A 17943-nucleotide genomic window follows, 5' to 3' on the forward strand; every position below is an offset into this window, starting at 1 on the left:
CTTAAAATTATTGCTTACAATTATTAGGCAACAAAAATGTTACTCAGAATGTTATTGTATACTCAAAATTTACTCCAATGTAACTGACATGTTTGTATATACTGTTGAAGATTACCTACTGAGCAAAATTAACACTTTAAGTATGCTTTGAAACTACTAAATCCTCTATCAGATAAACAATGCATTTCAAGGACTGTATGTAAGTTATGTTTCATCAGACTGTAGTGCTTGCTAATATTAGCATATGCATTTATTTTAGAAATAAGTACTTACAACTGAGTCTGCATCTGGACACTCCCTATTAAAAAAAAAAGGAAATTTACAATTATAAAATGCTCAGGTTATTTTATACATGCAGTTATAAGTACTTCCTTTAATATTTTCAATTAATTTGAAACAGTGCCTTTGACCCCTTTGGCTCTCAGACTACTGAAATTTTTACTTTAATAATACACATCCAACTGAATGAAATTTAAACAATAGTTGACAGTTTATGCTCAAAACACTGTGAAAGAAAAACTCAAAAGAAATTATGAAAAAGCAAAGTCATACATTAGTGGGTGGAAAAAAAAAAAGTATTGACTACCACACTGTATTCTGGATGAATATACTTTAAGATTCAGGTCTCCACAGTTGATGTGCGAAACAAGTAGAAGTCATCAACGCTAATGAAATAGTCCATATACAATTGCAAAACATTTTGGACAATAACTAGTTTCCCAAAGAAATTAAGACTATTCTTAGAGGAATTCAAAGCCTCCCCTTCTAGAATGTCATTCTTAGTACGTGTTTGTCAAGCACAGTTGCAGTCAAGTACTAGAAGATGCTGAAAAAAATAACTGAGTACCCTCCTAGTAAGCACTTTGAAGAAATATGTAGGAATATTTGAGTAGCATACAAGTCCTCTCTAATTTGCATCCTGACAAATAAAGCCTTAAGTGATGGTGTAACTGAACAACAGTGATTTTATATCATCAATCTGAACATCCTAAACATGCACTTAGAGAAAAAAAGTGTAAAAAAAATAAAATTTATTGCAATCTAAAACATCTCTGAAAAGCTAAATAGGTTAAATATAAAACCCACACTTTTTACTACATTGCATTAAAACAGGTACAAAAACTTGCTAACATGGAAGCATTAATATGAAATGCAGTACAGCTTGTTAAGGAACTGACAGCGAGATGAAGGATCTCATCTCCTCTCAGAGGCCTCACATAAAAGAGGACATATGTTACCAAGTTTCCAGTTGATTTACATCTTATCTCCCTCTGCTGGCTGAACTGAATTCATAGCAATAGACATATTCTGAAAGCTATTTTATTGCTTGAAAAGAAAAAGTCTTAGACTTTTCTCAAGACGTGGTTTCAAAAGCATCTGTACTCAAACAAGACAGACTGAAGTCCAATACAAATTGAGAAATGTGAAATATGAGGCAAATGAATGAAAATAATTGTATATAAAAACTAAAACAACCAAATCATGCAAAGCAGTGATTAGAAAAAGAAGTGAAATCCTTGGTTAAACTGTACAGCAACATGCAACAGAATACACTCTGTATGGTATTTCCCCATGTAAAAGCATTACTTAGACACACCACCAGTTCAGGCATCAACAGTTTAAAAACTGTCTTGATAAACTGAAAAGTCTGCTAATCATGGGAGTTTTTCTAGATGTGGAAAGCTAGCCCTACACAAACTAAACAAGTATATAGACTAATAAAACAAGAGACTAAGAGAGGACTTGACTTCTATGTGCAGAGAAGTTTCCGCTGACATAGTTTTATTATGTGCAGTCTTTAACAGGATCATCAGCTGAAGACGAAACCAGACAAAATACAGACAAGCAATGAAATTTTTTAAAGAGATCATAAAAAAGTATTAGAGCATTTTACAAAAGCAGAATGAATCCTACGTCATTTATTTGCAATTTTCTAGTTCATTTAGAAGTCATGGAATAATGCAGGAATCTCTGTAAAGGCCCATGTCACATGTTACATAGAGGTTGATATCATGCCATCATAGCTTTTTCTTTCTGCCCTCAGAATCTATTCATTTTTGTAGAAATAAAATTGTATTAGCACTTGCTTTCTTAGGTCATGAATTTTTCAGCATTATGTAAAAAAAACTAAGGCTGGTAAAATACTTTTTAAAAGTAATTTTAAAAAGTATGTATGCAGATGTTGCCTCTGAGAATATTTCTATACTGCTAAGTTTGTCAAATTTTAAGCTATTTTCTGTTAAGTTAATTCATTGAGGAAACACATGTAGAAATTGTGAAAAAAATACATCGAAATACAGTAACCATAATTACTAATACAGACACTGTGACCAATCCATCTCAGAACTATTATTCAAACTCACTTTCTGGAAAGTTTAACTCCTGGCAGACAGAGTACATGCAAAGAATATGGCAAAAGGTATATCTGGGATATCAGTCCTGAGCTAGATTGAGAGTCTTTGAGCAGGGAGTGTGCTCATGATGTATTTCAAAAACATTCAAAGATTTTTCTCTCCTTCAGTACTATATACTATACATTCTTCTGATGGAAGAATAACTGAAAGCTTCAATTCTGCACACATGGGCATCCAGTACTTTTACCACGCACAGAGCTACTATTTCGTTAGCAGTACACATGCAAATTACATTATCTGCAACACTCAAATACAGGAGAAGGGAAAACTATTTACCTATGCACAGGAAAGAATGCAACTTGACTAGACTACTATGAATGCACTTAAGTTATTTCCTTAAAATCCTTGGTTACAAAAATTGTAAATAGCTATGATGTTTTCATATTCATTGCATTCCTTTAAATTGCAGTTATAAACCTGTTTTTTTCGGTTAAACATCAGCTGATTTTTACTCCCATGCTTTTACTAGTTTTCATATAAGATACAGCTTCAGGATGGAAATATACTTACACAGATTCAGTATCTTTTTCTTTTTTCATTATTCCTGATAAACCAAAAGGCTTCCTCTTCCGTGGTTTTATTCCTACAGAACAAACACTTTTCATTTAAAGATCAAGGAGATAAATACATGTTTAGTACTGTCAAACACTGATATATAAATGCGAATGTTTTAAATGCTGCCTCAGCTGTTATAAAAATTTAACAGTGGAGACAGGTATGGAGCAAAACTAAGGGAACATTGTTACAATTTGTTTTAATTAACATACCAATCAAAAAATAAAATCTAAATATGGTTTACATTAATAACCTAGGTTCTTATAAAACTGATTTGCATTTCCAAGTTGGGTATGAAGACTGTGGTTTTTTGATTGATAAGAGGTGCATTGGTAATTTTGAGGAACAGGACTCTGCTCAAAGAAACTCAACAGGAGCTATTGGTCCAGGCGATCCTGAATAGTCAAGGCACTTGGATAGAAACAGAATGTTGGCTTCCTCAGCTACTGCAGTTCAATACCCTGTTGTTATTTCCCTGCATGTTCCCAGCAGCTGCAAGACCCTGTCGTTCCTCAAAAGTACGATCTTGGTCCTTATAAAAAGGAGATTGTCTCTTGGATTTCCACCTGATGCTGAGCTCATGATTTTCCAGTGCCGTAGCCAGCTCTAAGACTGGTTCTCACTGAGTCTGGAATCATGGTTCCCCTCTGTTGTTTCTTTCCTGCTTTTAGCACTGGATACATATAGCTACAGTACTGAAAAAAGTTTGCTTTCATTCCCATTTAATGTACTAAAATTAAAATACATTTAAATATTCCATCCGACTTACTGTCACATCTGCTTCTCACAGCGTTTGCTTAAGCAAAGTGGACTGCCAAACAAAATGACTACATGCAAGCATCTGATCCAACTATAGTCTATAATTTTGTTTCAATGTATGATACTACTGAGAGTATGCTTTTGAGCAGAATAGTGGAAATAATTTGGCTTCCAAAATTTAACAACTGACAATTCAAGCACTTTATTATATTCCCCTTCATAGTAATACGTCACACAGTGCGTAAGTGCAGTCTCTCCCCTCTTAAATTTTCAGGGTTCAATAACTCAAAACTTCTCAAATCAGTTAGCTGTAGAGTCAGTCATATATACAGAGGCACATCAGTTGCTCCAAGATTATTTTTAAATGTCCAGGCTTTATTTTCTTTTCTTTCTGTGCCTCATGCAGCCCAAAACAATGGCAAACAAAGTATGAGAGTAATTTCTGAATACAGATGCTCTCTGATTCAGTCAAGAGATTTTAAGACTCAGCTGCAACTTTGGCAACTTAAAAGTTTTTATATGCTACAGTTATACTGTCAACTCCTCTGTGTCACAAGTAAATACATAGCTTATGGACATAAAGCAGTTCTTAATCACTTAAAACAATCCCCTAAGCAAAATAAGCTATGGCAACAAAGAAAGACTTTGCAACCATAACACTACATTAGACTTGGTATAACTAACATAGTAACAATGGGAAGAGCCTGGGCCATGTTTTGACACTTGTAAATTAAGTTACAACACAGTCATAAATGAATTAAATCCAAATCTCTGCAAAGACAGGGCTTAGCCAAAATATATTTGATATAAATACTCAAATTCTCTGACATTCGTGCATTAGTCTTATTGTCACTGTATTTTGTTTCCCAAAAGGAAAACTGCTTTTCAGACTACTGGAGAACTTCAAAGTTATACAGATTCACACACTGAGTACCCTTTGCTTCATAGCATTCTCATGTAAATAACTATGCCATGGCAACTCACCTTCAACTACACTGGATGTGTTGCATTCTTCGAATTCAATAGGGCCTTAAAGAAATGGCAATGAAGATAAACATTAGGTCAAATTTAATCTATTTTAATGACTATAAATATTTCCTGAAAATCTCAAGATAATCTAACTAAAAATTTAGGTGGCAACTGAAAAGAACAATTACCATGCCAGTGGCCAATGAGACTACAAAATCATACATTTAAAGCAATATTTTGACTCTTTCATACTGAAAAATTGAAATACTAGCACCCTTCATCTAAATACAATTCAATTACCTATGCTATTAGAACCACATGAAACATCTAACTGGTGTCCTCTTCTCATTCAAAATTGCATCTATAATGCAGTATTAGCGTAAGGTTCTACATTCATCCTCTTTTAATGAACAAGAGTTGTATAAAGGAATATAAAAAAGGAGAAAAGCACAGCTATAGCCTTAATTTTGATATTCACACTTTTGCTAAATCTGCATTGCTAGTTCTAGTGTTTCCTCTCCACAGCCAATTACCTACACAGTTAAAAGTGGCATACAGAACCTTAAACACAGCAATAAAGGAGATAAACTTTAAAAAAAATAATCATTAAGTCTCAACAGGACCAAAAAAAAGCAGCGAACACTAGTTAATTTCTGTATCTAAATAAATTCATTAAATTACAGTTGACACAAGGTGACAGTCAACTGCAATTGCAAAGTGATGTCCTAACCCTCATTCATTCAGTTTGGTCATTTCTAGAATTTATTAGAGTCACTTTAAGGAGAAAATGTGCAGAAAAAAGCCTGAATTTCCAAAGGACCTTGTTCAGGAAATGGCAGAATCATACCAGCACTTGTGGAAGTGCAAAAAAAACCAGAGAGCTCACAGAGGCAGGCACCTTTTCCTCTACCCATGTTGGAGTAGTTTGCAGCTGTATCCACAGAAGAAAAAGTTTAGTATGTTAGTACTGTGCTACAGGGGTTATTACTTACCTTTCTGTAATCATTTTGAGGGCATGCACACAGGTTTATATACAGACATACTACAGATAAGACAGGGGCAAAAACAGTTCTAACAACTTTTTTCTTTAATTAAGGCAGGCTCAAAGTATTGACTTTGTATTTATTGTAACTAAGACTATGTCTGCAAAAAATTTCCCAGTCAGTAAAAGGAGACCTGTAAAAAGAGTGCTTGTAAAACAAGCAGCAGGATGACAATCTGGGACTAGAACCTATCAATAGCCCATTTATCATAATAAAATTGTTTGGCCTCCAAATGATGCTCTTGAAAGCAGAATATGAAAAGACAAATCTCAAATTGCAGTCTCAACAGCCCTTTAAATTTCAATTATTAAATAATTTCAAATGCAAGACTAATTATTCAATATAACAAGACAAGATGCAAATTCCTAACAGCTCTCTCAGTCTCTTACACATTGTAAATACATGGGCATTTTAAGCTGGTTTTCCAATCCCTTTGCCTTTGCTCTCCACTAAATTCACAGTAAACCCAAATCACCATGCTCCAAAAATCAGCAAACTTGGGTACCTTGCAAAACAAAACACAGAAAAAAAAAAATCCAGAAAAACCGTTTCAGAGAACTGTACATGTCTACATCTCTACACTGATTTCATCAACATACTACTTTGCTAATTTAAACTCTGTTGTTCAATAGATACTAAGCAAGAAATTCAGAAAAATGCCATAAAATATAGAAGCTGAAGAACAAATCCATTACTTCTTCAGCACTATGTTTCAGATAGCACATTTTTCATCACTTTGCAAATGATTTAGCTACTTCTGTTTCTTGCTTCTATACATATTCCCATTTGGCTGGGAAAAGAAAAAAAAAAGCCAACCCAACCACAAACACTCATGTCCAAAACAAAAGGAAAAAAACCCTGTAAACAACTGAGATTTAAACATATTTTTAGAGGAATAAACTACTCAAGCTTTTTCAGAATTCCATCTTCTCCTTTACCCCTTCCAGCTACTAAGACTGATGCCCAGACTATTAAGACCTTTACACTAAGGATTAAAATAAATATTAAAGGCTCGTGTAATAGCTCATCCTTATTCAGATCAGTATCTTTACCTTTCACTTCTAAAATAAGCAGAAAGTAAAGAATTTCTTCAACAACACATCCAACTTCCTCTGTTTTGCCCACTACACTTGCCTAAAACGCTTCTGAACATGGGTTTTTTACAGTTTGATAAACTTTAATTTGAATACACATTCATCCTTAGTACAGAAACACATAGATATCACATGAATCAGTTAAAATCCAAAAACATCTTTTGATCCTAACTTACTTTTCCTACTTAACTCGAATTTACATAGGGACCTTCTTGCTTTGGAATCCCAGAAGTTCATGCCAGTAGCTCTCTCTGATTAATCCACAAACAAAATCCACAAAAAATTAAGTTCAGCATTTTCCTCCGATGTCCAAAGGTGGTTTTGTAAAGCTTGTATTTAATACGTCCCCACCAATATAACACATTTTGTATTATTTGCTTACATCGAAGGCAAATTCATAGTTTGCCTGTTGAATGGAGCAGAGTAGAGTGAAATTTTTAGCAGTTTTTAAGAGTTTTTTCCTGTACCTTCACACCTCCCAACAGTTCTGCTTCCTATATGCCTGCCATAAAAAGTACCATATTTTGCCTTTGGTGTAGTATTTTTAAATCAAAATAACATTACAGAAATAGACATTTTATGTGGCACTCTATAGTGAACCAATTCAGAAAACAGGGCAGCTGTGAGGAGCTTTCAGTAGCCTTCACAACAGCTGGAGTGTCCTGTGGACAGATGTCTTTGTGTCCAAAGAGGCAATAATACTGTATGCCCAGCCAGAATTGTGTGTTGTGACCACACTGTCCTCTGCTAGAACCAGTTGCAGTCTCCTAGCCAGCCAAGAGGCCCTAGGCATACATACTACTATGGGAGCATAGCACCAATAACGAACTCAGATGGTTTCTTAAGAAGTTCCCTCTGCCTTGCCCACTGTCCTTGTGTATATGGAAATAAAAGCATCTGCACTAGCACTTGAAAAAAATCCAAACAAACAACTCAACTCAGAAAGCTTTCTTCTCTGAAGCACCATAACTTCTGTCTTTCTGATTCCTTAATCATTAGCTGCTACAGTTAAAAATTACCAGTGGGCTGGTATTAACTTCGGATGCAAGTAAACAGATTCACTGTCCATTGCAACATCCAAAGAAAGAAAAGCAGTTGCTTCAAATACTTCACAAGTAGAGCTGAAGTTGAGGACTTATCAAAGTCCATGCCACATGGTAGCCCAAGGCACTGAAAGGACTATCTAGATGTTGCCATACTGCAACGCAGGTGATAATGCTGACACTAACGCTCTTCAGCAGAATTGCAGGCAAATCACTGAAATTTCCTTTGCTCTTTTTCTCATAACAAGAAAACAATGTGAATTGAGAAGGAAGACTGTTCTCAAGCATTCATATGAACACAAAAGTAAATACTAAAACTAAAGCAGTACTGTAAAAATCAAAAAGACATTTGAAGACTTTCATCAGAGTAAGTAAAATGTTATAGAGGAGATCTAGTTCAGTCCTTGCAAAAGTCTCTGATTTAACCTTCTGTTGCATGGATAGTTCCAGGCTCAAAACAACTTTTAAAGTCTGGCCTGTTTTTACATTGATCTGTTACATTATTGGTAACTACAGCTTAAACATCTCAAATACCTCTACACAGACCTGCATGTATTTGATACTGTAGAACAGAAAAAAAAAGAATAAATATGGTGCATAAATGAAGGTTAGCCTTTATAATAGAAAGAGATCTGAGTATCTAGTGGGATTTCAGTTGCTTAAGAATACATACCTAGCTATCAGGATGCTAATGAAAATTTAGTATTTTGCAAAAGGAGCAGGCATCAAAAATTAGTAAGCTCCTCTAACTGTATGTAAACATTCCCACCAAGCATCACCCTAAAGCATTTTCCAAGGCAAGCTGCACTGAGTTTTTGAATGCCACAGTATTCTACCAGCTGGGACAAATAAGGACACAAAGAAAAGGCAAATGGATGGTGGTTTCACAAATACATAAGGCAGACAGCTGCTATTTGACAAAAGACTGAAGCAAATACATCAAGACTGGGTCAGTCCTTAGGCTCTTGAAAATAAGGAAGCTTTGGTTTGCTCAAACAGAAAAGGCAAAAGGTAACTTGAATAAATGGAAAATTTTCATTTTAGTTAGTCCCATAACTTACAATAAGTGACACCAGCATAAATAAAGCACCAGTGAGCCTGCAGCTCAGGATGCATCTCCGAGACTGTTCAGTAACTATATGTATTGTTTCTCTTGTTACAAGTGGCACGTGATATGTGGACTTTCATGCCACTAAAGGCAAAGTATATGGCTAGCAATAAGGAGATACTGTTCTTATTGAAAGACAAATGGAGAAAATGTAATTGCATTGTAAATTATATTACCGTATCTCCTACATATTTAGTCCACATCTATGGGAACAGTATTTTCAGAGTATACACAAGGCAACTATAGACACTACTATTTAATACCTTAATTTATCTACAGTGACACTAATTATCTTGAGGACAGTCAAAAAACAGTTACAAAACCTCTCTATAAAATCTAGATAAAGGTTTTCCAGTCTATCTGTAATACTCTCATACAAGACCTGTGTGAGAGAGACACTGGGATAATGTTTTGCTCAGGTCAAAACAATAAAAAAATTTGCACTTTCCTCAACAGAGAGGATTCTTAAATAAACAAGTCAAATACAAAAGTCAATTACCATTACTAGGAAGGAAAACATAATATTATGTCATACCCTTAAAAAGTGCCCCCAGTAAGTATATTAATGAACTGGAAAATCCTGCAGAGCTAAAAAGGTAAACAAATCAAGAAGTCAACAAATCAAAAACTGCTTTACATTTGCATCTGCTTTTGAAAATGGTCTCCTTTCTGTTTTTTGGAGTGTATGCATGACAGAAAGAAACATTATCCCACCAAAGCTTATATTGGTATTAACTGCATTTAATTTTCAGTAACTGCAAGAATTCAGACACTCAACTCCCCCTCCAAAACTGCCCTTCCCTGCAACCTGAGGAATCAGTTTACACACATGCATGCACACATACAAACATTAACATATCTGTTTCAAGCAAAAGCTTTAAAAAGCACTGTCTGAATCTGTACCTGTAGTTACATTCACAATAAAAAAACATATTCTTGTTTTTGATAAAAACACAAGTTTGTCTCTAAGTGTAAGTCATGCATGAAAGCAGGATAATTTTTTTTTTAAACTGCATATGCTTCGCATGCTGCTTCAAATGGCAAAGCTTTGCGTGCCTGGCTCAGTGCCAATTGACAGCTCAGCTGGATATCAATGCACATTCTGACCCCCCTTGCAGCGTGTCACTTCTGAATTGTTTCCGCAGTAGAAAGTTTATTCAACCTCTCTCTCAAATTCAGTGGACCGACCATCATTCTGCTATTTAATCATAGCAGAACAGGTTATTTTTCTGACAGCACTAAAGCCAGACAGCAATTCCTAATGAACAGCTTGATACAAGTGGAATTTCGACTGTTTTAGCCTCAATTAATTCTGCTGTCAAAACAAATGACTGCTTTTAGTGTTTAGATGTCAAGCTGCATCACAAAGGTCAATTTTGTAGGTACACAAACATATAAGCAATCTTTTTCTTGCTATCATCTGATCCTGTGACATGTTTAGCAAAAAATTTCAAGCTTTCAAATTTAGAAGCCAGTAAGCCAAAATATATTGTCTCAACATCCCTGCTTCTAATACTAACTTCAATTTTTATCGCCTGTCCAAACATGAGAAGTAATTTTATAAAATGACAAAGAGAACTTTATTTTTCCCCGAGAAAGGATTTCTTATTTTACATATAAAAAAGAAGAAACAAAACCAAATTCAAGCATATCTTATTTGTAGGAATGCAGACTAAAGATGAATGGCTACTATCTTTGAGTTAAATAACATATATGTGATATATCTATCATGCTAGTACCAAACTGCCACAGGCAAATGTTAGTTTATGGATTTGGTCACCTCTTCTTTACAGAAAGAGGATAAGGAACAGAAAATAAAACTGGCCTATTAATTAACCTGTCAGTCTGAGGGAAAATATTGAAATAATATTGGTAAAACCATATCCTTTAACCTAATCCTATAAATACAGTTCCACTACAACAACAAATTTTCAACTGCCCTTTGTTATGTCCTTAGGACTATATATCAATCTAGCTGCTATATAGCCTCTAGAGATGCTGAAGGTTTGACCAAATCCTTCTTTTAAGAAGAAAAAAAATCATGTTGAAAAGATAAAATTATAGCATGGTTATATATATATATACATATACACTAAAAAAAAAAAGGCAGAAGTGATAGTGGCATCAGAAATAACAACTATTATCACTATCAACACATGTAGCACTTCCAGGGAGCATCTACTAAACAAGCAATCAATTCTAACCCTGATTCTGTTACTAGGCTTCCAGCCCTGCACCCAGTTCACTGGATCAAAGGAAACATTCGTCTCAGGCTTTTCTCGTACTCTGGGTACAATGGTGTTGTGAATACAGCAAGTACATTGTACTCAAGGGACAGTGGTTTACAGAGCAAAAACAAAGCAGGAAAGGATCATAATCTGAGTAGCCTTAAAATAATTACTATCAATCAAGATGTTTTTCAACAGTGAGGAGAGACCAGATTTTTTTTTCTCTAAAATAAAAAGGTGGCAAACATCAGTTACAAAGTATTTTTTATTGCTCTGATAACACAAAAATTTTCAAGAGACAGGAAACATGTACCAAATGCAACGGTTCAAGTCAGAGGTCCAACTAGACTGCAACACTGGAAATTTCAGTTATGATCTGTGAAAGCATGAAGTCTGTGAGTAGCAAAATAATGTCAGTTAATACACCAATCTACAGACTGTTACACTTCCAGTCCCTTTCCTTATCCTCTTCTACTCTTGCTTTTTCTTCAACTTCATATTTCCTTTCTGACTGCATAAAAAAACAGATGTGAGGTATGGCTGGTTTTAACTATTCATAAACTAAGTGGCTGGTCAACATACACAATACATACAAACACACACTAAGCTGTCTGCTGGCTCTCCAAACGAGTAGCTTACAACTCTTAACTGGCTTTCCCTAATATGATATTAGTAGTTTGGGTCCTTTTTCTCTCTAGCAAACTCCTCATTATTACAATTTCTTTGAAACTTCTACTTTCCCATCAAATTGAGTTAAAAGTAGCAAAATCTTTTGAAAATTATAGGGGGTGTTTGGAAAAAATACTAAGAAGAGCAGAATTGCATAATTCTAGTCTAGAAATATAAGTATCTGTAACAAATGGTCCTGCCTGACTGCATGGCACATGATTCAGCTGCTGAAGGCAGACCATGCAAGTACGCAGTGATGAAAGAAATGCACAGACATATTCAAGTACTTTTCAGCTAAGATTTTGGAACACTAGACATTGTAAATATGTAAAGTTATAGCCTACATCTTTAAAGACCACTTCAGAGAAGCATGTCTTTTGTAACAGTCACACATTCTCCCCATAAACTAAGAGGGTATGTTTTCTTACTTAAGTTCTGAACTTAAATTCATGAAATTGTCAGACTTTAATATGTTTAATGTGACCCTAAAGAGCAAAAACAGGCTAGTGTATTTTATAGTATCCAGAATTTTTCAGATAGAAAAATCTTTTTTCAATTGGTAAAAAAAAGAACATTTCCTATCTTAAAAGAAAAATAAATAAGTTAATAATTGCAAACCTCTCCCTAAATATTAATTGCATACAATGTTTTACTACTTTATGTAACTGAAGTACAGGCCTTATTTACTTCACTAGCATCTCAGTATGTTATTTCTATTTTCAGGTGTTTTAAAACTCTTCAATATTTTTTTATCACAGTAGAAGCTATCCTGCATACTACTGCATTTTCTGAGGACTACCACCTAATTAATATATTCTTCCTACTTAAGTTACTGAAATGGACATTGCTTTGCTCCTCCAGTCCCATAAAACTATTAGTGTCAGGCTGCAACTGATTTGTTTGTTTGTAGCAAGAAAATTCAAGTGGATCCAAAAGTACTTCATCTTACCCAGTGTTTCAGATCACTGAAACATCAGTGATCTGAAAGGCCAGCTTTTGCTCTGTTGTATCTAGAGATGTTGTCCAAGATATTTTTATCAATGGTACTAGCCTTCCACTTGCATTAAGAGACTTTTCAATAAAACTTGTACATTTATAGCTGTCCAGACCACCACCACCATTTAAAAATCAATAAATTGCAACCTAAAACAAGTTTGCAGCTTAGATATATGTGATTATTAAAAATCTATTCTGGCAGATGAGACTTCTTAAAGTCCACAGAAGTTTTAGCAGGTTTGTTGGTTATGAAGGGACCCAATTTTTGCAAGTAAAAAAAAAAATAGACATTGAGGACAGAAATTAAGACCCATTTATTGGTACAGCTTCTAAGCTTGCAGCTCCTCACTGAAAACACCTCTACAGCACAGGACCCTTAAAGGCTCTTTTATCTACCTTAAGTCCAGCTTCTCATAAAAATTCTCAAAGATACCCACATCTAATTTCTTCCATTAACTTCTGAGATACAGCAATGCTCTGCCTTCCTTTACAAACACTACTGTCCTGAATCCCTTAGATACTATCAGTGTTGATAAACTAAGTTCATTCCTCAGTCAGCCTTCTGTGTAGAATTAGGTGTGGACACAAGCTTTGAGAAACTGTGCTAGCACTTCAGGCTATTTGGCATCTAATCACAAGTGTCAGCAGCACTAAAATATTCACAATATTTACAGAAAATATAAAGAAAATCATTTATAACAATATAAAATAAATACTTGCTTTGTTACACTTCCTTGTGGAAAAGAAGCTCAAAGACATCCTGCAGAGGTGTTCAAAAGTCATTATTAATGATTTTCAGTGTTTATTTCCATATATTTGTTGCTGTTTAGTGTCTTAGAAAAGTATTTTTATAAGTGCTATAAACTACTATGTTATGAAACAAACCCATGGAAATAATAAATGCCACACCTAGCACTGTTTCAAGTCTTTCTTTCAAAGCAGAGTTCATTATTCAAGCAGAAAAAAAGCTAGTAGATTTAATCAAAGCAAGTTTCAATACTCCCTGCCCCTGTTTTGCCATTCGAGCTCTGGGAAAGGACTAATTTATTTCTAAAATTTTTTAGGAGTAATACAGTTATTATTAACCCTCTTCCCCCCCCCTTCCCACCGCTTCACCTTATTCACCTGGTATACTTCTTCATTAGATAGAAAACATGTAGTTTAACACAACACACTAACTAAACAGGAATATTAACATGGAGTGAGCACAACTGTGCATTAACACGATTAGCACTACCTTCCAGTTGTGGTGCAGCTCATTTTGACACTTGCATTTGCTTTGGAAAAAACACATAAGCAATACCTTTCATGCACATTCAGGACTAAAATGCTCACACAAGCAATTACAAAACCTAAACGCATGTCATAAATTTACACGAATCTTTGCACTAATCTCTCATCACTGCCAACAGACAGCCACATAAAATGTTATTCTAATCAAATAATCAGTGATTCAGCTGAGTTCAATGAATCAAAAATCAGTTGAATTAAAGCCTCAGTAAAATTTGATTTTTAAATGTTTACTAAATTGAAGCTTAATGTTTCATGATTCTGCTAACAGGTAGAGCTCCCACAAGTGTGTGGGTATAGTATTGGGACAGACATTGTTTAACATGTGTCAATGACACAGTCAGTGGGAGCACCCTCAGCAAGTTGCGATGACACCAAGCTGTGTGGTGAAGTCGACACACTGGAGGGTAGGAATGCCATGCAGAGGGAACTGGACAGGCTGGAGAGATGGGCCTGTGCAAACCACGTAAAGTTCAACAAGGCCAAGTGCAAGGTCCTGGGGCAGGGTAATCCTGAGCACAAATACAGGCTGGGCAGACAATGGATTGCAAGCAGCCTTGGGGAAGAAAGATTTCAGAGGGTTTGTTGGGTCAACATAACCCAACAATATGCACCCACAGAAGGCCAACTGTATCCTGGGCTGCATCACAAAAAGCAAGGCCAGCAGGTTGAAGAAGATTCTCCCCCTCTACTCTGCTCTCATGAAACCCCACCTGGAGTACTGCATCCAGATCTGGGGTTCTCAGCACAAGAAAGACAATCTCTTATTGAAATGAGTCCAGAGGAGGGCCACTAAGTTGATCAGAGGTCTGGAGAACCTGTCCTATGAGGAAAGGCTGAGAGAGTTGGGGTTGTTCATCTTGAAGAAGAGAAAGCTCCAGAGACATCTTAGAGCAGCCTGTCAGTACCTAAAAGGGGCCTGCAAGAAAGCTGGACAGGGACTTTTCACAGGCGCATGTAGTGACAGGAAGGGGGGAATGGCCTTAAGCTGAAGGAGAGTAGGTTTAGATTAGATATTAGAATGAAATTCTTTACTGTGAGGGTGCTGAGACATTGGAATGGGTTGCCCAGAAAAGTTTCGGATGCCCCGTCCCTGAAAGTGTTCAAGGTCAGGCTGGATGGAGCCTTCTGAGTGAACTGTGTAGCGGGTAAAAATTAATAAGGAACAAACACACACATTTAGCTCTCCATACATAAGAACAGGACATAGTAATTCAGAAACTAAAATTAAAAAAATATTCATGATCAGCTATAGCTTTATAGGCATTGACTAATCTCTTAAGAGACATTTGATATTATTTTGACAATTTCAGACATAAAATCTAAGAAAAACATGAGCTTGAATCTCATACCAGTCTCTATGCCTTGTGGCACCAACTTTGCACACTAGAACAAACCAATTTTTAAATAGATTATTATAGGATTAAGTATATAGAGCTAGAGCTCATTGATATGTCATTAATCTGGAATAGGATTATTCTGGTATCATCTCCATTATTGACTTATTGAACATATAAATTGGGTGGAAGAGAAGCAGAGCAGGCATTTTCTGCCATGCATTAAATGAAATTTCCGAGGAATATGAAGCAACAGACTTCCAGGCTATCACAAACAGAAAACTGATTCAGCAGAAGCGGCAACAAGTTTTGATGAACAGTGCACGACCATGTGAGTGACAAAAGCATTTTCCAACTGATGGTATCAAACTTGCTATTAGACCTAAAAGCAGGAGCACAGTATAGTCATAGAATAACTTGGGTTGGAAAAGATTTAGAGATCTTCTAGTCCAACCTGCTCAAAATGAGTAGAGACATCTACTCTAGGACAGAATGACTTCTCTAGACCTGCTGCCTACACTGCTTTTGATGCAGCCCAGGATACAATTGGCTTTCTGTGCTGTGAGTACTCATTGTTGGGTCATGTCCAGCCTCTCATCCACCAGCAGCCCCAAGTCCTTCTCCGCAGGGCTGCTCTTGATCTGCTCACCCTGTATTGATACCAGGGGTTGTCCAACCCAGGTGGAGCACCATGCACTTGGTCTTGTTAAACCTCATGAGGACCACATGGGCCTGCTTCTTGAGCTTGTCCTGGTTCCTCTGCATGCTGGAGACAGTTCACAAAACGCAGTAAATTCTGATCTGAAGCCTTACTGGTCCTGCAGCTCTCTTCCTGTTTTTCAATGTTTTATATTGACTTTTTTTTCAGCTAAAATTAAAGATTTGTAGCTCTACATATGTGGTTTGGGTTTTGTTGTTCTGTTTTGGTTTTTCATTTTACACTGAATGGAAGTCAGAAAACAAATAAGAAATATAACTTAAATACTGTGTTACTAAAACCAGTAAATTCTAAACTGATTGAAAAAAAAAGAATTAAAACAAATTCATAAGAAGTACATTATAAAGCTGACTAGATAAGTTATTTAGGTAGCAGTTCAAAAAGAGCTATTGTAAAGAAGTTCCTGAATGAATTAAAAAATGCTCACAGAGCATGACTGCTTGAAAGAAATTTTATTTGTACGAGAAAAACTTAAAACTCTAGATATCCCTGTGTATTCCAGATGATGGAAGTTAGCCACCAGAGGGAGCCCATATAGTCTGGTACAAGGACATCACTGTACAGATATTTCAGATAAGCAATAAACTTTACTGTGAATGGTTTGTAGTCTACATAATAAAACAGTCCTTCTCAGTACTTCATTTCAGATTCATTCTTATTTTTACAGATATAAATAAAACCAGGTGAACTCTGCTATGAAGAACTATAACCATATCTAGAATATGCTGAAATAAACTAAAATACTCTATACATTACCTCTTTATTTTGTTGGAAAATATCCACCATCTAACTTACCATGGTAGCCTACAAATAACATGGATGAGAGAAGACCTGGGGAATTTTAAAGTGTTGCCTTCAAACAGATTTAGGACTGGAATTATAAGAAACAGTGACATCTATAAGACTTTTTTGCTGCATTTGTTTTGCATGCCAAGTCAGTATAATTTTTTACACTGAATATTTAGATTTATCTGAGGAGTCATCTCCTTCTCCAGCCTATTTAAAAAAATACATCTCACAGACTTCCAACATCTGCCTTATGACATAAAATATCTTTCTACCATGAAAAGTTCTCAAACAGAAAAAAGTGAGGTTTTAATCAAGAAAAAGTAGTCCTTAACACAGTGGATGTTTTCATTTGATCCTTAGAAGGCTGATACCTCACTCTACCTTCCACGTCGTTGTAACTGTCAAAGTTCTATCATTCTAAGTTAATAAAATAAATATAACAGAAGTAGAAACTATAATTAACATCACTACTAGTCCGTGTTTCTAGTCTCTGACACTTCTTATGAATTTGTATTCCTTTGCTGCTGAATTTAACTGTGCTTTCCCTCTGCACCATGACCGCTTTACAAAATTGATATCAATACAATAATTTAATCCTGTAAAAGAAAATTCAAGGTGCATATATTTACACACTAAATGTGTTATCCTTCCTTAGAATACTTTGTTTATTCCTTAGAATACATTTGATGAAGTTTTTACAGAGAATACAAATAGGATTTGAAGAACACTACAAAGCAGCAAATAAGTACAAAATGTATATAACTTCTCCATAAAATTAAAAAGTGAAGTGTTACTTTTCTTACAATTACTATTTTGTCTAGCAAAAGCTACAAAAATAACATGGATGACTTGAAGTGCACCACGCTCTAGAATACATTAGCAAGGGTCTTTGTAACCCTGGCAGTCAGAATCCTGAATAGATGGAGATCCC

At 35.5% G+C, this 17943-nt stretch overlaps 1 protein-coding gene across 11 annotated transcripts in view; it reads right to left on the reverse strand.

Annotated features, from left to right (window-relative positions):
• Positions 1-17943, reverse strand: part of FCHO2 (FCH domain only 2) — an 80858-nt gene that overhangs the window by 37911 nt on the left and 25004 nt on the right. For all 11 annotated transcript variants that reach the window (XR_003526203.1, XR_003526204.1, XR_003526202.1 and 8 more), the window contains exons 9-11: positions 4713-4757; positions 2925-2997; positions 274-298 (exon numbers count right to left, since the gene is read on the reverse strand). Coding sequence is in view for 8 of the 11 variants with exons in the window: in XM_027634443.1 (XP_027490244.1) it covers positions 274-298; positions 2925-2997; positions 4713-4757 (143 nt within the window). In the remaining 3 variants the exon portion in view is untranslated. The remainder of the gene's footprint in view (positions 1-273; positions 299-2924; positions 2998-4712; positions 4758-17943) is intronic.

The sequence above is a fragment of the Corapipo altera genome, unplaced genomic scaffold, assembly GCF_003945725.1.
Source record: "Corapipo altera isolate COAL_440 unplaced genomic scaffold, ASM394572v1 61411, whole genome shotgun sequence".
In the NCBI taxonomy this organism is placed as follows: domain Eukaryota; kingdom Metazoa; phylum Chordata; class Aves; order Passeriformes; family Pipridae; genus Corapipo; species Corapipo altera.